Source organism: Macaca nemestrina, chromosome 6 (assembly GCF_043159975.1).
Source record: "Macaca nemestrina isolate mMacNem1 chromosome 6, mMacNem.hap1, whole genome shotgun sequence".
NCBI lineage: Eukaryota > Metazoa > Chordata > Mammalia > Primates > Cercopithecidae > Macaca > Macaca nemestrina.
This window is the reverse complement of record NC_092130.1, coordinates 2,721,286-2,742,326: the sequence shown is the minus strand read 5'-3', so window position 1 is coordinate 2,742,326 and position 21,041 is coordinate 2,721,286. Positions and strand designations below refer to the sequence as shown.

The 21,041-nt window shown below is 43.0% G+C and overlaps 2 protein-coding genes and 1 pseudogene across 2 annotated transcripts in view; 2 read left to right on the top strand and 1 right to left on the bottom strand.

Annotated features, from left to right (window-relative positions):
* LOC105484090 (uncharacterized) overlaps positions 1–7,281 on the bottom strand; it is a 30,841-nt pseudogene extending 23,560 nt beyond the window's left edge.
* A 46-nt stretch (positions 7,282–7,327) lies between these two features.
* LOC105484011 (zinc finger protein 879) lies at positions 7,328–19,743 on the top strand. The gene is made up of 4 exons (XM_011745140.2): positions 7,328–7,393; positions 9,823–9,949; positions 10,386–10,481; positions 14,843–19,743. The coding sequence occupies exons 1-4, from the start codon at positions 7,361–7,363 to the stop codon at positions 16,276–16,278; spliced, it is 1,692 nt and encodes a 563-aa protein (XP_011743442.2). The 5' UTR covers positions 7,328–7,360; the 3' UTR covers positions 16,279–19,743.
* LOC112422925 (zinc finger protein 354C) overlaps positions 10,399–21,041 on the top strand; it is a 52,377-nt gene continuing 41,734 nt past the window's right edge. Inside the window, exon 1 of the mRNA XM_071098018.1 lies at positions 10,399–10,481. The gene's annotated coding sequence lies outside the window, so the exon portion shown is untranslated. The remainder of the gene's footprint in view (positions 10,482–21,041) is intronic.

The window sequence follows — 21,041 nt, the reverse complement described above, 5'->3', positions numbered from 1 at the left end:
TAGATTTATAATAAGTCTTGAAATCATCTAATGTTAGTTCTCCAACACTGTTCTCCTTTTTTCAGAGTCCTTTGAATTCCATATACTTTGAATTTCCATATGAATTTTAGAATCACTTTGTGAAATTCCTAAGAAAAAAAAAAGGCCTGCCATGACATTGACAGGGAAGGTGTTGAAACTGTAGATCAATTTGGGGAGAATTAACATTTTTTTTTTTTTTTTTGAGACGGAGTCTCGCTCTGTCGCCCAGGCTGGAGTGCAGTGGCCGGATCTCAGCTCACTGCAAGCTCCGCCTCCTGGGTTCATGCCATTCTCCTGTCTCAGCCTCCCGAGTAGCTGGGACTATAGGTGCCCGCCACCTCGCCCGGCTAGTTTTTTTGTATTGTTAGTAGAGACGGGGTTTCACCATGTTAGCCAGGATGGTCTCGATCTCCTGACCTCGTGATCCGCCCACCTCAGCCTCCCAAAGTGCTGGGATTACAGGTTTGAGCCACTGCACCCGGCCTTAATATTGATTCTTAAAAATATTTACCCTTGAACAAAGTCTATATCTCCATTTATTTAGGGCTTTAATATTTTCTCTCATTAATATTTTATAGTTTGGGCCGGGCGCGGTGGCTCAAGCCTGTAATCCCAGCACTTTGGGAGGCCGAGACGGGCGGATCACGAGGTCAGGAGTTCGAGACCATCCTGGCTAACACGGTGAAACCCCGTCTCTACTAAAAAATACAAAAAACTAGCCGAGCGAGGTGGCGGGCGCCTGTAGTCCCGGCTACTCGGGAGGCTGAGGCAGGAGAATGGCGTAAAAACGCAGGAGGCGGAGCTTGCAGTGATCTGAGATCCGGCCACTGCACTCCAGCCTGGGCGACACAGCGAGACTCCGTCTCAAAAAAAAAAAAAAAAAAAAAATTTTATAGTTTGTAGTAACTTGCTTATATTTGTCAGGTCTGTCCTTAAGTATTTCATATTTCTGACGCTATTGTAAATGTTTGCTTTTTAAACTTCAATTTATGATTGCCCATTACTAGTAAGAAGCACACTGATTTTTGAATACTGACATTGTGTCTTACAATCTTGATAAACTTGCTTTTTAGTTCTAGGAGCCTTTTTGGAGATTCTGTCAGATTTTTCTGCACAGATTATGTAAGTTGTGAATGAAGGTAGTTTTACTTTTTCCTTACCAGTTTGGATACTTTTCTTACCCTTAGCCCAATGGCTAGAACCTCCATTAGGAGTGGTGCATACATAGAAGTGGTAAGAGCAGACATTGCCCGCCTTTGTTACTGATCTCAGGAGGAAAGCAATCATTCTTTTTTTTTTCTTTCTTGAGACAGTCTCGCACTGTAGCCCAAGCTGGAGTGCAGTGGTGCAATCTTTGCTCACTGCAACTGCCGCCTCCCAGGTTCAAGCGATTCTCCTGCCTCAGCCTCCTGAGTAGCTGGGACTACAGGCATGTGCCACCATGCCTGGCTAATTTTTGTATTTTTAGTAGAGACGAGGTTTCACCATGTTGGCCAGGTTGGTTTCGAACTCCTGACCTCAGGTGATCCACCCACCTTGGCCTCCTAAAGTGCTGGGATTACAGGCCACTGTGCCTGGCTAGCAATCATGCTTTAGTTGTTAAGTATAGTGTTAATGGGCTGGCCCAGTGGCTCACGCCTGTAATCCCAGCACTTTGGGAGTCCAAAGCAGGCAGATTACAAGGTCAGTAGTTCAAGACCAGCCTGGCCAACATGGCGAAACCCCATCTCTACTAAAAATACCAAAAATTAGCTAGGCATAGTGGTGGGCACCTGCAATCCCAGCTACTCAGGAGGCTGAGACAGGAGAATCGCTTGAACCTGCAGGCAGAGGTTGCAGTGAGTCAAGTTTGCACCACTGCACTCAAAAAAATAAATAAAAAATAAATAAAAACTCCATCTCAAAAAAATAAATAAAAAATAGGCTGGGCACGGTGACTCATGCCTGTAATCCCAGTACTTTGGGAGGCCAAGGCCGGGGGATCATGAGGTCAGGAGACTGAGACCATCCTGGCTAACACGGTAAAACCCCGTCTCTACTAAAAATCCAAAAAATTAGCTGGGCGAGGTGGTGGGCGCCTGTAGTCGCAGCTACTGGGGAGGCTGAGGCAGGAGAATGGCGTGAACCCGGGAGGCGGAGCTTGCAGTGAGCCGAGATCGCGCCACTGCACTCCAGCCTGGGCGACAGAGCGAGACTCCGTCTTAAATAAATAAATAAATAAATAAATAAATAAATAATCAGGCATAGTGGCGCATGCCTGTATTCCCAGCTGTTCAGGAGGCTAAAGCAGGAGAACTGCTTGAAATCAGGAGATAGAGGTTGCCCTGAGCCAAGATCGCGCCACCGCACTCCAGCCTGGGGGACAGAGCTAGACGACTCTGTCTCAAAAAAAAAAAAAAAAAGGATAGTCTTAGCGTAGTGTTTCGTAGACAAGTTCTTTTGCATTTCTAGCTTGGTGGAAGACTTTATTGGGAATGCATGTGGGATTTTCAAGTGCCTTTTCTGTGCTTTGACTTGAAGACTCTGTCAAAGCAGTAAGATGGGACAGTTGTAGGGCTCGCCTCATTTGTTTTTGACGCTCTGGAACCAATGTCCTTTATTGTCTGATGTCTCTTCCTACATGTTTTCTCTTGGTGGCAGTGGCAGTGTGTGCATAAGGTGGGACAGTCATTCCAGTCTTTTTTACTCCATCTTGGCCGGAAATAGTAAACACATTTTTATGGCATTTGATACATTTTAATCCATTGTAGCTATCATTCTTTTTGGTGATGAATTCTTCCATCTTCGTCCAACAGAAACCCTTGAGCTTGGTTCCTGTGTCCTTTTGACATGTCTCTTATGACAGCTTTCCTGCTTTCAGCCACCATACCTATCTCGGGCCTTCCCTGCCTTGAATTTATCATAAGCCTTTGTTTTAAATGCGAATCTAGAGACCATCATTTGGTAGCTAATTACTATTGGATTGTCATTCCTTCTAGGCTTTGCAGTGAATAGGAACAGGGACTTTTTTTTTTTTTTTAGAAAGAACCAAAAATCAATTGTTGATATTTTCAATTTGAATATTAACTAATAGGCTTTTCACTTAACTAGTAATACATTTTATTTGTATTTTTTTTTGCTTACTTACTCTGAAAATCTTGGCTATTGACATTAATGTAATTGTTTATTTACTTTATCCTGCAATATGTATACACATTTGAATTTATTCATATAATATTTTTGGCCAGGTGCAGTGGCTTATGCCTGTAATTCCAGCACTTTGAGAGGCTGAGGCAGGCGGATCATGAAGTCAGGAGTTTGAGACCAGCCTGGCCAACATGGTGAAACCCCATCTCTACTAAAAATACAAAAATTAGCTGGGTGTGGTGGCTTGTGACTGTAATCCCAGTTACTCGGGAGGCTGAGGCAGAAGAATTGCTTGAACCAGGGAGGCGAAGGTTGCAGTGAGCCAAGATTGCGCCGCTGCACCCCAGCCTGGGTGACAGAGCGAGACTCTGTCTCAAAAAAAAAACAAAAAACTTTTACTATTAGTAAGGATATAAAATGTAGTTTAAGATTACTCTAGGGCTGGTTACAAAGTCGTATATCAGATTTCTATTTGCCCAGTGCTTTCTTATATTTAACATACATATTTAAACATAAAAAAAATCTAAAATTAATTTTTATCTATGTCTATTCCTTTGAATGAGACAAGAACCTTAGCATGCTATCATATCTCCTATTTCTTCATTGTCACTCTCTTTTGTAATCATCTGGGTTTTTCATCCTGTTATTAAATTACCTTCAAATTGCCTTAACCATCATTTTGATTCAGATACGTTTTACTTGTTGATTTACTTACTACAGTTTCTTGTAATCCATGCAAGTTTTACTTCATTTGATTCTTCTTTTTTTTTTTTTTGAGACAGAGTCTTGCTCTGAGTCCCAGGCTGGAGTGCAGTGGCGCGATCTCGGCTCACTGCAAGCTCCACCTCCCAGGTTCAAGCAATTCCCCTGCCTCAGCCTCCTGAATAGCTGGGATTACAGGCTTGAGCCACCACGCCCAGCCAAAACCTGGTTTTTGCTGACATCACAGAACCCCTGATTCTTTTGTAGCTGGAGTCTGCCCCAGTGATTTCTTGCTATGTCTTACTCATTTCAGCCAACCTGAGCAGTTCCATCTTCTATCACTTGTAGCAAATAACACATGCGAACCTTTTATTCCATCTTTTCTGGTCACTTTTAGGGGTTTCTGTTTATCCTCAGAGTTCTGATATTTCATCGGGGATGTATTTTTTATGGGCCATCCCTACCCTAGCTCATTCATTATGCCAAACACCCTACATTTTATTTACTCTGAAGACTCAGGCCTTCCTCAGCTTGAATGTGTTTTCTGCTATATTTCTATCACTATCTCTTTATGTAATCTATGTGTTATTCTTCCCCACCTCCCCATTTTCTCTGCTTTCTTCTTCTGAATCTTTTTATTAGATTTTGGATATCAGAGCACTTATCTCCTGCATGTCTTCCAAATGTTTTTCTCAATCTCTGGTGTTCTGATGGTATTTTTCTAGAGTTGCATGAGATTTGCTCCTTTGAAAATTATATATGTTTGGGGTTACTTTGAAGAATATGAAGAGAAAAAGGGAGGTAATCATGGGTACTTAGTCTGCCACCCTTTACTTTGTAAATCTCAGTGCTATGTTGTTTTGCCAATAATGGTCTACAACTGTTATCTCTTTATTACTATTATTTTAAAATAATAATTAAATACAAAAATAACATATGATCCAGAAGAGGAATTGCCCATATGTTAATTCTATCTTTAATTTTTTTTGAGGAACTGCCACACCGTTTTCCAGCGCAGCGGTACCATTTTATATTCCCACCATTAATGCACAAGGATTGTTTCCTGGTTTTCTTTTTTCCCACATTTTATAATAGCCATCCTAATGAGTGTGAAATTACAGTGGATGTTTGATCAGCATTCCCCTAATGATTAGTGAGGTACATTATTATGTTTTAACAATATAAAACATCCATTTTGTTCAATTTAATTATTTTTACTGTGAAATAATCCTTGTATTATTGTAAGACTGCGATCCAAGATTTCTTTTTCATACTATCTACCTGACATCTCTTAGTCCATCTCTGCGTTTTCTATCTTCAAGTACCCTTTGCGTTTAGGTTTGCCTCTGTAAACCCTAATGTTGGATATTTAAAAAATCACAGTGCAGGTTATCGAGGAGGCAGTTGTGATGATAGCGCTGGGAGTTGGGCTTTATTTTAACCCTAAAATAAATCACTTCAAAAAGTGACTTTAAAGAAGTCACTTTTATTTTATTTCACTTTATTTATTTCACTTTATTTTAACCCTAAAATAAAGAAGTCACTTCAAAAGAAGTCACTTCAAAAGAAGTGAGTGCCATGAAGAGGGAAATACTGGGTTTATGCTTTTGTTTTACTCTGAGTGCCAGTAAATATGTAAAGATTACAAAAATTTATTTATTTATTTATTTGAGACGGAGTCTCGCTCTGTCGCCCAGGCTGGAGTGCAGTGGCCGGATCTCAGCTCACTGCAAGCTCCGCCTCCCGGGTTCCCGCCGTTCTCCTGCCTCAGCCTCCCGAGTAGCTGGGACTACAGGCGCCGCCACCACGCCCGGCTGATTTTTTGTATTTTAGTAGAGACGAGGTTGCACCGTGTTGGCCAAGATGGTCTCGATCCATCTTGACCTCGCGATCCGCCCACCTCGGCCTCCCAAAGGGCTGGGATTACAGGCGCGAGCCACCGCGCTCCGCCGAGATTACAAAATTTAGACATAATTCCTTTTTTATTAAAATCGCGGAATGGACTGTAATAGTTCTCTCACCACCTGTGAATAATCAGCGGCAGCTAGTCTTCCACATTTAAAAATTCATACTCAATTTTCCGTCTTACTATTGTCATTCTAACTACGAATATAGTGAGTGGTTTAGCAGAGAGTAGCTGGAGCCCAAGCTGGAGGGACTCCAGCCTTCTCCAACTCCACAGCCCGACCGCCTTCTCCGCTCTCGGGGCTGTGGTTGCCTCTCGGACACCGTAAGTGGTGGTGCCGCGGCGACGACTGGGAAATGAAGTCCGGAGGGACAAACGCTGCGGTTCAGCCAGGGAAACCCGTCGGCTCTTCGGCGCGCAAGCGCAGTGGCGCCCGGCGGCGACGGGAAGCGTCTCTGAACTAGGTGTTCTGTTCGCCTCTGGTGCGGTGTGCAGCTGCGCTCTCCCCGCCGTGGCGGGCCCAGGTACGGGCTGCCGGTGAGGGCGGGCCCGGGGCGTGCGGCTGTCGCGGCGGGACCAGGACGAGTGCTGGTTGCCGCGCGTGCCCGCCGAGCCCAGGCTCCAGGCGTCCGAGCCGCGGCGGCCTCGGCAGGTGAACCCGGCCCCGGAGGGGGCGTGGCCTGGGAAGGGCCCGGCGGTGGCCGGGAGAGCGCGTCGACGCCGCTGGACTCCTGGGCCGCAGCCTGGGCCGGACTGTGGGGGAAACGGCTCCAGAAAAGAAACTGCAAAACGCCGGTTCGGTTCCGGGTCCAGAGCCCTCCGGGCGGTTTTCCGCTCTTGGCGTTGGTGGGTTTAACCCTCCCTCTACTCCGTTTCCCGGAGTTTAAACTTTAGATTAACTCGTTTTTGGCAGTCTTGCTCGTTTGGCGGTGTTTTCCTACAGTTAGTCCTGGAGAGATTTAACCATTTCCTTTTTTATTTACCGTAACCATGTCCACTTGCTAAGTTACTTCCCATTTCTCTAAATTTTAAATCCATTTCTAGCCGGTGGTGCTATTCTTTTGAGCCCTTGTTTTTTGGGCCGGGGAGAATGGGTAACGCCACCTTTAAGCAGCTTTGATAACTGTTTTTGATGAAAGAAAACTTACAAGAGGAAGAAAAGAGGACTAATTTTTGGTTGGCTGTTCCTAAAAAGGGCATCAGTTCTTCAATTGCTGTTTTTCGTATTGAACAACATCCAAGTGCAGATGTGTGGAATATTGTGTCATTTCCTATTACTCTATCTGGATGAGCCTTGCCTGATGGTGCTTAATGCACGCCAGATGGTCTTCATCCCTTCGCTCCATTCGTCTTTATCGTAAAGCACTGGCAGAAAGGTGGCAGGCCCGGTGACTGTGTACCGGCTTCCCACACTGGTTTAGGTGGCCGGACTCAGGGCCCCTGTGGCCTGGACAGTGCCAGGCTCCTTCTCTGCAGATGCTCAGCTTATGGCTTCTAACCTGGTCTGGTCTAATGAGGGTGGGCATGCAGGCTGGATGAAAAGACCTCACAGCTTCTTTCTCCATTCCAGGTGCCTTCCCCAAGAGGGGCAGCAGGGAGGGAGAAATGGCAAGGAGGTTGCTGCCAGCCCAGGTACAGGTGAGTGAAGGCTTCTTTTTGCTTGAACTGCCTTCGGGGTCTAGAGGTGGCAAACGTGTTCATCTGTTGTTGAGCTTCTCTACCCAGTGAAGCTCAGGGAAGGACCAGAGGGCTTGGTAGCTGAGGAACTCTGGAAGGAAGGTGTTTCCCTTGCCTTAGAGCCTGTCTCATACTTTTTTTTTCTTTTTTGAGATAGGGTCTCACTCTGTTACCCAGGCTGGAGTGCAGTGGCACGAACACGGCTCACTGCAGTCTCAGCCTCCCTGGTAGTTGGGACTACAGGCATGTGCCACCACAGCCGGCTAATTTTTGTATTTTTAGTAGAGACCGGATTTCACCAAGTTGGCCAGGCTGATCTCGAACCCCTGACCTCAAGCAATCTGCCCGCCTCAGCCTCCTAAAGTGTTGGGACTACAGGCGTGAGCCACCGTGCCCGGCCCCCAGTCTCATACTTTTTGACAAAGAATTTAATGGGGCTCCAATGCCAGGCCACTGCCACTCCCAGAGCTTTGTGAAAGATCTAGGTATGTTTTTGCCTTGTGGAGGACAAAGACACGGAGGGGTAAAATAATCCCTTCCTAACACTGGAAAATTTCTAAAAGAGAGGCCCTGTATTCCCAGGACCTTGGGAGGCCAAGGCAGGTGGATCACTTGACGTCAGAAGTTCAAGACCAGCCTGACCAACATGGTGAAACCTGGTCTCTACTAAAAATACAAAAATTAACTGGGCATGGTGGTGCGTGCCTATAGTCCCAACTACTCTGGAGGCTGAGGCAGGAGAATCATTTGAACCCGGGAGGCGGGGGTTGCAGTGAGCAGAGATCATGCCACTGCACTCCAGCCTGTGTGACACAGTGAGACTCCATCTCAAAAAATAAAAAATAAAAAAGCCAGGTGTGGTGGGTCTGGTGGTGCGCTCCTGTAATCCCAGTAGGTCAGGATGCTGAGGCAGGAGAATCACTTGAACCTGGAAGGTGGAGGTTGTGGTGAGCTGAGATCGCGCCACTGCTCTCCAGCCTGGTGACAGAGCAAGACTCCGTCTCAAAAAAAAAAAAAAAAAAAAGGGAAAATATGTCTGCAGGAGATAAGCTTTGTGCGCCTTTCTGATGATGTACAGGATACTCAGTTCAGCATTTTTAGAGTATTAACAAGGTGGAAACCAACCTAAACCTCCAGTCCAAGGCGAGTTACATAAACTAGATCATCTATACCGTGGAATACTGGGCAGCATGTGAACAGTGGTGACTAGGATGCAGTTATTTGTATAATGGGGTTTTATTTTTATTTAAACATAGAACCTTATTTGCATGAAAATCATCTGAAAAGATATAGCAAAAAGTTACTAACTTTTTAATAAAAGAAAGTTGGGTGAACACTTCTTGTTCTTTTGCTTATTGATCTTTTAGAATTTTCTAATAAGCTTTTTAAAGATGATTCTTTTGTTTTGTTTTGTTTTTTAAGAGACAGGATCTTACTCTATTGCCCAGGCTGGAGTGCAGTAGTGTGATCACACGTCAGTGCAGCCTCGACCTCCTGGGCTCAGGCAAGCCTTCTGTCTCAGCCTTCTGAATAACTGGGACTACAGGCACATGCCACCACACCCAACTAATTTTAAAAAAATTATTTTTTTCAGAGATGGCGTCTCCCTATGTTGCCCAGGTTGGTCTCAAACTCCTGGGCTCAAGTAATCCTCCTGTCTTGGCCTCCCAAAGTGCTGGGATTATAGGTGTGAGCTACTGTGCTCAGCCAAGAAGATGACTCTCAAGAAAAGAAGGGGAGGTGGTCCTAGTTCAGAGCAGTGACATGGCATCCAGTGAAGGAGGAGAGAGGTAGAAGAACAGGAGCTTCGGGGGTGGGGAGGGAGACTCCTGACCATAGCCTTCTCCTTTGGCCTGAAAGGTGATACAGCCCATCACCTGGGACCTCTCCTGACACAGCCATGCCTGGCACATTTTCATAGGCTTTCCTGTTGTGAATGTCAGTGTCCCCTTTCCCAGGACTCAGAGATGGCCCAAGTTGAGGCAGAACTAGGACTCAGTGACCGCCTTCCCAGGCAAGCCTGGTGGCGTTCCACCTATACCTCCCTCAGTGAATGTGCTGGTGCCTCCTTCCGAAACCTGACTCTCAGGTGTCGCCTGTAAGGTGAGAGTTTGGTCTAGGTGATTGGACGTTTCCAAATCTAAATTTGAGTGTTTTGTGATTTTGTTTCATGGTTTCAAGTGCTTATCTTGTTTGACTTCTGTGTTCAAGCTTCCGGAGGGGACAGTGTTTCACTCACCGTAGGTAAATGATAAATGTGTGCTTGGTAACTGAAAAGTTGTCCAGAAATACTTGAAATACGTAGAACCCTAAGTTGTGACAGGGTTGCTTCTCAGTCGTCCCATGGTGGGGACGGTCTTGGATGAACAGGAATGGGTTTGCCATTACAGGAGTCCGTGACATTCAGGGATGTGGCCGTGTTCTTCAGCCAGGACGAGTGGTTGCACCTGGGCTCTGCCCAGAGAGCCTTGTACCGGGAGGTGATGCTGGAGAACTACAGCAGCCTGGTCTCGCTGGGTAAGGAGCTTTCCTCCTGATGCAGAATCTTCCGGGAGAGCACCTTAGCACCCTCCAGGGAGCGCATTTGCAGGACTTGGCCAGGTTGGCTCACAGGTGGGCTCCAAGAGTGGCTATTGCCATTCCCCTTGGTTGTACTGAGAGACCTTGGCTTAGTAGAGTTGATGAAAGGCATCTTTTATCTGCTTCTCCTGTCTTCTGCCCGCTGAGCTCTGTTCCCTGAGCCCCACAAGGTGTTCTTGCTGAGAGGGGTGCACAGTCAGAGCCCTCACTTTCTTCCTGAGACCACCTCCTGGTCGTCCTCTAGGTGCCCAATTTGAAGCCTCTCTCAGAACAAACCTCCTCCTTCCCCGTACTGCCCCTCTGTCCTGGACACTCTGGGCCTGGACCTGCCTGCCACGATGGCCACTCATGTCTCTTTCTTGTTCTTGAACAGGGATTCTCTTTTCCAAGCCAAAGGTCATCTCCCAGTTGGAGCAAGGGGAAGACCCCTGGATGGTGGAGAGTGGAGTTCCCCAAGGCGCACATCTAGGTGAGTGACAGAGTAATTGGGAGATGGGCATAACATTTTCCGACTGCCAGGGCACAGTGAGGAGGCTGTGCTCAAGGATCTCCTTGATGTGCCAGGCCAGGTGGGAATGCTGGGAAGGCAGATCCTTTCTCTCTACTTTTTTGATTACTTGATCCATCAGTTTCAGGGGAGGGTTGAATTCTCCCAATATGGGTTGCACTGTTTTCAGATGTCTTGTAATTTGTAGGATATGTAATACAGCGTATCATGTGTAAAGGTTTACAATTCTTTCATGCTCCTTTTTCCTTGCTTTTACTGGATTGATTTCCTAAATTATTTTCCTTAGTGGCTTGAACATACACTACATTGTTGTTTTTTTTTTTTAATCACTACAATACATCCCTCATAGTTTCATCTTGGAACCATCTTTTGCTTTGATTTCTTTGGTGTACAACTTATCACACGTGGTTCAGCAGGGGGAAAAAAGCAGATATATGTATATGTATTTAGATACATGAAAGAGGGAAAGAAGGTGTGACAAACAGTAACAGTTACGGAATGTGAGTGGGCTTCCAGATACTCATCATGCCATTCTTCTCTTTTCTGTGAAAATTTAGAAAATGATGCATCCCAGATCCCGGCTCCTAAGGCGTGTCACTTACTCCCTATGTGCCCTTGGCTGACTGCATTATCAGCTTCTGCATTCATTCTCCTGTGAATTCTGTCTGTGCTTCTGGCGGTAGAGGAGGCCTCTCTTGAGCTTTACCACTTGTCTGGTGTTTATTTCTCACCTGGGCAGGTCATGGGCTTTCTGGGTCAGTTCACTTTTGCGTTTTCATGACCTCTGTCTTCACATTTTTCCCTTTGGTTCCACTAGAATATTTTCTTGGGTAACGTTTCTCGGAAACGTTCGTGTGTGCAGTACCTGTACGTGTCTAAAATCAGTGGGTTTTTTCTCTCCTCTGAGATTTGTGTTTTGGATCAAGAATTCTGGCATCTGTTGTTTGTTTGTTTTTTCTTTTTCCTGTTGTCTAAACTGCTCCACTGTCTTTTGGCATGGAGTGCTGCTGACAAATAATCCCATTAGTCCGATTCTATTTCTTGTATAGGTAACTTGTTTTTTCTTTTCTGTCTTCTCTTTGGAATCTTACAGGACATCATCTTTATCTTTGGATTTCAGACTTTTTGTTGGGTTATATGAAAGAGCACTTTTCTTCTTTGTTCTTTGGCACTTTACTGGGCCCTTTGCTTTGAAGATTCAGTCCTTTCTTTCATTTCAGGGATCTTTTGTTTTTGCCACATTCCACCAACAGTGTGAGGCAATTGACTGCAAGAGTAGTGATACAATAAAATAGAAATTCAATCAGAAATCTAGAAAATAAGTAGATCTGTAGTAAGGACCAGAATGGTAGCTATTAATGAGTTTCAGATTTCGCTGTGAGCTTTCTGGTTGGCAAATAAATCATTGGTATCAAATTGTCAGTGTTGTTTTACAAGCATTTAAAAAATTAATTATTTTAAATTTGTACAAATTCTACGTGCTATTGTAAAAATAGCAAAAAAAAAGTCATCTGGAATTTTACCAACTACGATCAATTATTGTTGTTTATTACCCATTCAGCCTGTATTTGTTTAAATGTGTTTGTGTGTGAGAGACAGACACAGTGAGAGAGAGACAGAAAGATTGATTATACAGTTTGTTCTCGAGCCTGTTTTTAATTGTGAATGTCCTTCAGTTATTCAGCCCTCAGTGAGTAGAGGCCTACCTCATTGAGAGAACTATCTTGTATGTTAAGCCAATTAAACAGTCTTCCTTTTGGAAATTTTAGTTTCCAGTTTTTCTCTGTTATTAACGTTGCTAAGATGGTTATGGGAGTACAAAGCCATAATGTGAAGAGACAGAGGTACCAAGAGTAAATCATCACAGTGTGAAGATATGAGTATTATGATTGAAAAGGCAAGGCATGTGGATTAAAAATCCACAAGGGACTATTTGAAACACTATTCAACTTCATTAAATTAAAATCAATGAAATTCCAACAAAGCACAAGTTACCATTTTTCCCTTATTACCAAGGATTAAGAAATATATATCCAATGTGTTGTCACTGCTCTGAGTGATAAGCAGTATCGTTAGTGGGACTGCAACTGGTACAGTCTTTCCGAGGATGGTCTGGCTTTGTTAAAATCAATTCCAAGTCTAGAAATCTTAAGATAATTTCTGCACAGATAACTGTGCAGAGTTGCAAAGATGTTGTAAAAGAATATTTGTTATAACTTGAGGCATCACTGCCACAAAAGGAGGAGGGTAAATGACTCTCAGAAAGGGATTTATTAAATGATGATGTTTTCATGCATTGTACATATTATATAGCCATTAAAATGATGATGTCAGCTTACATTTATTGACATGGAGAGAAGCTCATGATTTTTAAGTGAAATGGAGGTAAAGTTACTTTCAACTCATTTTAATTTTTTAATTAAAAGTTATCTTTTTTTTTTTTTGAGATGGAGTCTCGCTCTGTTGCCCAGGCTGGAGTGCAGTGGCGCGATCTCAGCTCACTGCAGGCTTCGCCTCCCGGGTTCACGCCATTCTCCTGCCTCAGCCTCCTGAGTAGGTGGGACTACAGGCGCCTGGCACCTCGTCTGGCTAATTTTTCGCATTTTTAGTAGAGATGGGGATTCACTGTGTTAACCAGGATGGTCTCAATCTCCTGACCTTGTGATCCACCCGCCTCGGCCTCCCAAAGTGCTGGGATTACAGGTGTGAGCCACCTTGCCTGGCCCAAAAGTGATTTTTTAAATGCAGAAAATTCTGGTGAGCTACGTCCCACATATGATAGTGATTACAATTGCATGATGTATTTATGGGTGAGCTATATGTTCATTTTTATAGTTTTCTATATTTTTGTTATGATGATATATTTCTTTTGTAGTTAAGAAAATAAAAGCTCTTTCATAAAATACAAAAGAAAATCATTTCTTTTGAATCAATGATTCCATTTCTTGTACTGTATCTTAAGTAACCAAAAAGGTGGACAAAAAATTACTCTCAATAATGTTCTTTTCTCCCAGTATTCGCCAATATCATGATAATGGTGTTGGTGTCCATTGAGTTGCCCAGAGCAAAAGCTAGGAGTCACCCTTGAGTCCCCTCTTTCCTTGCCTCTGCGCTCTATTCGTAGGTGAAGATACCTGCCAGTGCTACTTGCAGAACATCCCAGATCTGCCCACCTCTTTCCATCTCTTATCACCACATGCCATTGCCAGCCACCACCATCTTCATCCAGGAAGAGTGCATGGGCCTCCTCATTGGCTGTTCTGCAGCTGCCCTTGTTCTCTTTCTCCCCGGCCCCATAACAGTTTGTTTTTCATACAGCAACCAGAGTGATCCTTTTTAAACAAAAACCATGTTATGTCATGTCCCTTCTAGCCCTCAGTGATGCTGATGAACTTCCAGTATCTTCGTGTATCCTAGAAAACTCTCTGTGATATAGCCTGGCCCACTTCTTTTCCTCATTCGTGACACTCTCTCTTTTTTCACTCTGCTTCAGCTACCATCGACTGCTGTATGTCCTGGAAAACAGGAAGTTTATTCCTGCCTAGGGCCTTTGTATTACTGTTCTTTCTGACCGGAATCACCTTTTTACCCACATTTTTGGCCAGCGTTTGTTATTTAGAACTCATCTTTAATTTCATTTTCTCATCACCCAGTTTAAAATAGTTGCCTGTTCACTCTTATTACACAGCACTTTGTGTTTTCTTACAGTTCTCATTGCTCCTTTGTACTGCTGTTGATTTGTTACTTGGTCTTTGTCTGTACCACACTGCTAGAATGTAAGCCTTGAGAACAGGCCCTTGTCTGGCTTGTGCCCTGTCATTCCCAGAGTCTTAACCTTTGCGTAGCACACAGTAGGCATTCAGTAGATATTACTTGAGTAAGTGGATGCTGTTATTTACAGCACTCTGAGGAGGCCTGGAGCACCCTGTGTTTGGAAGAGCTCTTCTCTTTCATTTAATTTTAGCGCCTCTGCAGTTTTTCCCTTGGAATTTACCTGAGTGCACTGGTGGCTGCCCTGGGAGATGAAGCCGAGGGACACAGGCTATGCTCAGAAGGGCCTCATACCCTAGTGAGCTATGCTTTGTTAATAGACCAAGACTGGCTCCTCCTGTTGTCCCCTAATTTCCTCAGCCCACCTATATGTGGGTTTCTTCAGACCCTTCCCACCCACACATCTGTCATCCTGCTTCCTTCCTCCTCTTCTTTTTCCCATCCTTTCCTAAGATTTCAAGGCTATATTTTTTTAACTATCCTTGTGTGTTTTTATGTCACTTTTTTTTATTCTCTGTTCAAGAGAGACTTACATGTTTTGTCTACTTTAGGATGGGAAAGCTTGTTTGAAGCCATAATTTCTAAAGAAGAAAATCAGGAAGTCATGAAAAAACTCATAATTGATGGTGCATTTGACTTCAAGTTGGAGAAAACCTACATAAATGAAGATAAGATAGAGAAGCAACAAGGCAAAAAGAACAAACTTTTCAGGAAAGTGTTAGTTACCATCAAAAAAGTCTACATGAAGGAGAGGAGCTTTAAAGGTATTGAATTTGGGAAGAACCTTGGTCTAAAATCATCACTTATTAGAAAACCCAGAATGGGTTCCAGAGGAAGGAGACCCCGTTCACAGCAGTATTCAGTTCTCTTTAAACAACTGGGGGTCAACACAGTGCGTAAATGTTATAAATGTAATATCTGTGGGAAAATCTTCCTCCACAGTTCCTCCCTGAGTAAACACCAGAGAATCCACACGGGAGAGAAGCTCTATAAATGTAAGGAATGTAGGAAAGCCTTCAGCCAAAGCTCATCCCTAACTCAGCACTTGAGGGTTCATACAGGAGAGAAACCGTATATATGTAGTGAATGTGGAAAAGCCTTCAGTTTCACCACATCTCTTATTGGACACCAGAGAATGCATACTGGAGAGAGACCTTATAAATGCAAGGAATGTGGAAAAACATTTAAAGGTAGTTCATCTCTGAATAATCACCAGCGAATTCACACAGGAGAGAAGCCCTATAAGTGTAACGAATGTGGGAGGGCCTTCAGTCAGTGCTCATCTCTCATTCAGCACCACAGAATTCATACTGGGGAGAAACCGTATGAATGTACTCAGTGTGGGAAAGCCTTCACTTCAATATCGCGGCTAAGTAGGCACCATCGAATTCATACTGGAGAGAAACCCTTTCATTGTAATGAGTGTGGAAAAGTATTCAGCTATCACTCAGCCCTTATCATACATCAGAGAATTCACACTGGTGAGAAACCATATGCATGCAAAGAATGTGGGAAAGCCTTCAGCCAAAGCTCAGCTCTCATACAACATCAAAGAATTCACACTGGAGAAAAACCCTACAAATGTAATGAATGTGGGAAAGCCTTCTCTTGGATTTCACGGCTTAATATACATCACAGAATTCACACTGGAGAGAAACCATATAATTGTAAGGAATGTGGAAAAGCCTTCAGTTCCCACTCAGGTGTTAATACTCATAGAAAAATTCATACTGGAGAAAAACCTTATAAATGTAATGACTGTGAGAAAGCATTCAACCAAAGCTCAGCTCTCATTCAGCACCAGAGAATTCATACTGGAGAGAAACCATATAACTGCAAAGTGTGTGGGAAAGCCTTCAGACAGAGTTCATCCCTTATGACACACATGAGAATTCATACAGGGGAAAAACCTTATAAATGTAAAGAATGTGGGAAGGCTTTTAGTCAGAGCTCATCTCTTACTAATCATCAGAGGACTCATAATTGAGAAAAACTGTATAAATGCATGTAGGACCCGAAGTTTATTCTGTGCTGAATTTCAAAAAATTCATTGTGGGGAGAAAATGATGAAGAGTAGTTAATCATGGGTAAAACTTCAGAGTTAGACCTCATCAACATCAGAGAGTTCATGATGCAGGGTAACCTTGGGAATGCTAGAAAAGCTTCTGTAAAATGTTTGTTCATATGTTCTTAAGTTATTACCATGAAATTGAGAAGTTTTAAGATTGCAGGGTTAGTATTTGATTTTCTAGTGGTGTATGATAACAGCTACCAGTTTCATGAGCATCACTGGGAAACCTGCTGTTTATGTGCAAGTACAGCCATAAAATCCAGACTTCAGATAAATCTAGGAATCTAATTTTTGAAACTATTATGCAAGCCAATGGTACTAGAAAGAATGTTTTAGAAAAGAAATATGTACAGGTGACCCATAGCTACCTCACTGTCACTAAAATGTTTTTTAATAGTCTTAAAGCAGATTCTTTACTTCCTGATTAAGACTTTGAATTGTTTCTCTGCTTTCTAAGCCATTCGCCTGAGAAGAAAATCACTCCATAAACTATGCAGACATACTATCTTTGAGTTTTCTTCCTGACTGCTTGTTCCAAACTCTGAGTCAGATCTAAAGTCACTTTAAGTCACAGAGTGCATGGTATTTCACTTGTTTTTCTCATTGAAACTGATTACCTTTGCTGTATTAAATTGCTAAGTAAAGGTCATTCAGACAACCATTGCTTTTGCAATTTCCTGAAAAATGTTAGAAATTATCTCAGAATGTAGCTAATAGGGAGCACAGCTCAGCTCCCAGGGTGTGCCTGCTTCTGTGAGTTTTCTGGTTACCAGCCACTAGAAGGCCGAGCAACAGTGTGGAACTCAGGGTGTCATCCTTGGAGGTAAAATGAACCAGATGACTTTCACCCTTATTCCCACTTTTTTGCCTTCGTCAGACAATGGTCACTTTCTCCCTACCTTCTGAAGGCCCCTGGGCAAGTATTTAGGCTCTGAGTTCAAATGCTCTTTCCTCCAGAAAATGGACTTACATTCTTCCACAAGTGATTTAGCTCGTTTTGGCATTTCTAAAATGTGACTCGTAAGATTAGCGAGCTAAAAACAGTTACCTCACAAGTCAAGCTAAAATTGTTGGGCTTTACAGAGGCTAACATCTAGTTTAGCCAAGTTTGTCAGGAGGGGGCAAGCACTTAAGGGCTGAAACCACCCATTTCATAAAGTGCTAAGTTGTTTTTCTGCCAAGGAACTGTAAAAAATAGACAACAGGAAAGTGTTACTGGGAGCATAGCAAAAACCATTGAATTCAGCTTTTGCCTCCTGGGTTACTCAGTCTCATTGTTTCAGATTTTTGAAGAACAGACTTTCTGGATCATTGAATGCTTCATCTCTAATCCTTACTTCCCACCACTGTTCAGTTTTTCTATCTCTACCTAAGTTGGAAAAATTCCTGGGGAAATATACCTTCCGCAGTATTAATAGTTTTAAAATCATCAAAAAGTTAAATCTGAATTAAAATCCCACAAACAAAACATTAGGCCCATTGTCTTTTTTAAGACAAGATCTGTCAAAACTTGAAGTAACAAATAGTCATTCAACTTTGATGCAAAATCTCCCAGAGGAGATAATGTATAAGCACAATTTTGCTAATATAACCCAGTGCCAAAGCCAGGCAAAGTACAAGAAATGAATATTATAGACCAATATTACCTGTGAACAAGAGATGAAATCCCAAGCGAAGCATTAGTAAATGTAATCCAGAGCACCTAAGTATAGTTAAGAACATGATAAATGTAGGTTTATTTATAGAAAGCCTACTGAAAAAGTGGTAAGATGTTAGAAGCATTAATGACAAGAAATAGAGAAAGATTGAACTGTAACTGGGCGCAGTGGCTCACGTCTGTAATCCCAGCACTTTGAGAGACTAAGGTGGGTGGATCACCTTAGGTCAGGAATTTGAAGCCAGACTGGCCAACATGGTGAAACTCTGTCTACTAAAACTACAAAAATTAGTCAGGTGTGGTGGCACATGCCTGTAGTCCCAGCTACTCAGGAGGCTGACCCCAAGGAAGCAGAGGTTGCAGTGAGCCGAGATCGTGCCACTGCACTGCAGCCTGGGTGACAGAGAGACTCTGTCTCAAAAAAACAAAACAAAAAGAATGAACTGTTTAAAATGGGCTCTGAGACAGAAATGGTTCACACAGAAAAAAAATTAGATCCCTACCCTCACCGTAACAATTATGTGAAAGGCGAAAACTGAATAACTTGGAGGAATATGTAAAGGAATAATTTTATGTTCTTGAGGCTGGGAAGGAATTCTTAGATAGGCTACAAATGAGCTATATAAAATTTTTGATGTATTTGCTCACATTAAAGAACTGCTTACCAAAGTATACAAAAGGGAGGTCAAAAGACAAAATCGATCTTTCCACTGTATGCCCAACAAGCTATTACAATCTGGACATATGGATTTGTAGAAATCAACAATACCACTAGGAAAATGGGCTAAAAACATGACTACTTCACAGAAGAGAAAATACAACTTCCCAGAAACATGAAAAGATAATTAACTTCATTAGTAGTTAAAATGCAAATTAAGGCCATAGTAATGTATGATTTTACAACCACAAATGAGGAAAAATTAGGATGTGTGACAATACTGAGCTTCAGGATGTATGTGGAATAAGAAATTCATTAGTATTGGGAATATAAATCAGTAGAGATCACTGACATAAAGCTGAACTTGTGCATGTTGTGCACATCTACATGGATACATTGGATAAATGATTGCATGTGGGCATCAAGGGGTGTATAAAGATAGCAGCACTGATCATACCAAATGATTGTAAGTAGTCTGAATGTCCATTAATTAGGAGAATGGGTATATTTTGGAATATTAACACAGTAGAAACAGCAGTAAAAATGAATAAACCTAAGCAAAACGTGGATGAAGCTGGCATGGTGGAGCACATCTGTAGTGCCAGCTACTCTGCTGAGGCAGGAGGATCATTATGTTGCCCAGGTGTCCAAGACCAACCTGGGCAACAGCAAGACCATGTCTCTAAAGCAAAAAAAGAGATAGATTGAAAAAAAACATTTTTGAGTTTTTAAAAGTCATTGGCAAACTACATAGGGTATGATACAATTTTTTTTGCAAAATTATATATCAAAAGATATATACTGGCCAGGTGTGGTGGCTCACGCCTGTAATCCCAGCACTTTGGGAGGCTGAGGCAGGCAGATCACGAGGTCAGAAGACCAGGGCCATCCTGGCTAACACGGTGAAACCCCATCTCTACTAAAAATACAAAAAATTAGCTGGGTGTGGTGGCATGTGCCTGTAGTCCCAGCTACTCGGGAGGCTGAGGCAGGAGAATCGCTTGAATCCAGGAGGCAGAGGTTGCAGTGAGCCAAGATCGTGCCACTGCATTCCAGCCTGGACGACAGAACAAGACTCTGCTTAAAAAAAAAATATATATATATATATATATATGTGTGTGTGTGTGTGTGTGTGTGTGTGTGTATATATGTATATGTATATATATATGAGATAAAGATATTTAAATAAACAAATGGTTGAGAAGATATTCTAGTTATCCATTGCTGTAGGACAAATCACCCCAAAACGTAGTGTTAGGTGACAATTTATTGTCTATCAGGAGCCCATTTGGGGGCTTAGCTGGGAAGTTCTTATTTGCTGTTTAATGGATGTGCAGTCAGAGCAGCTGGGGCTGAAGGCTAAACTGGGCTTCAAGGTGGCTGGCAGTTGCTGATGACTGCTGGGGGAGAGCTGGCTTGGGCTACTCCACGGGGCTTGGGCCTCTTACAGAATGGGGGTTGATTTCCAAGAGGGAGTGTCCCAAGAGCAAGTATTCCAAGAGAGCTACGTGGAAGTTGCTGATCTTAAAAGCCAGCTTGAATTCTGCTGGATACTGTTGGTTGAGAATGAGTCCAATTTGGCCCATGTTCAAGTGTAGTTTATAGAACTCTGAATGTCAAGGGCACAGTTCACTGGGGAACTGTGTGTTGAGACTAGCTACCACATAACATGACGGACAGGGGCTTTACGAAACTCCGGTGTGAGGCAAGGAGATGACTTGGGGAGAAGCACAGAGTCTTCCTCCACTTGCTGGGTGCTTGAGAGAGACTCCGTCTTCAGGAAGAGGCTGCTCCAGCCAGCTAGAGCCATTGTGTATGTCAGTAAAAAGAACTAATAGAATTTGTCCAACTCAATCCTGGGTGAATTGAGAAGGAGTAAAACAGAGATCCTGAAGCCTGATAACCCAGGGTGATGTGAACATGAAGGTTAATACGGAATGAGCTTAAAGGTTGTACATAACAGCCTTGTCACCGTCAGAGCTACCTTCAGGCCGCTGCTGAATAGGAATGTGTCTCATTAACAAAGCTATCAACCGTTTTCTCTCCTGTCTGTGTCTTCCCTTCTCATTCATCTCCCTAAATCTCCAGATAAAGAGAACATTGGTTCCTAACTGCAGTAAGGAAGTGCCCGGTAAATTATGTGTACCTTAAGATACATAGGCAGAGAAAGAATTAACAGTCATCTTTGTCAACACATTTTCTTTGCCTAAGTTCTATTGTTCAGACTCAACACTTCTCAACAGACTTGTTCAGAATCTAGGCAAAAAGAAAAATGTCCATTTTCATGGCTTTCTAACAGGTCATTTTCAAAGCAACCTGAAAAATGCAGAGTATGTTTTAACTTTTATAATGTGGTTGACATGC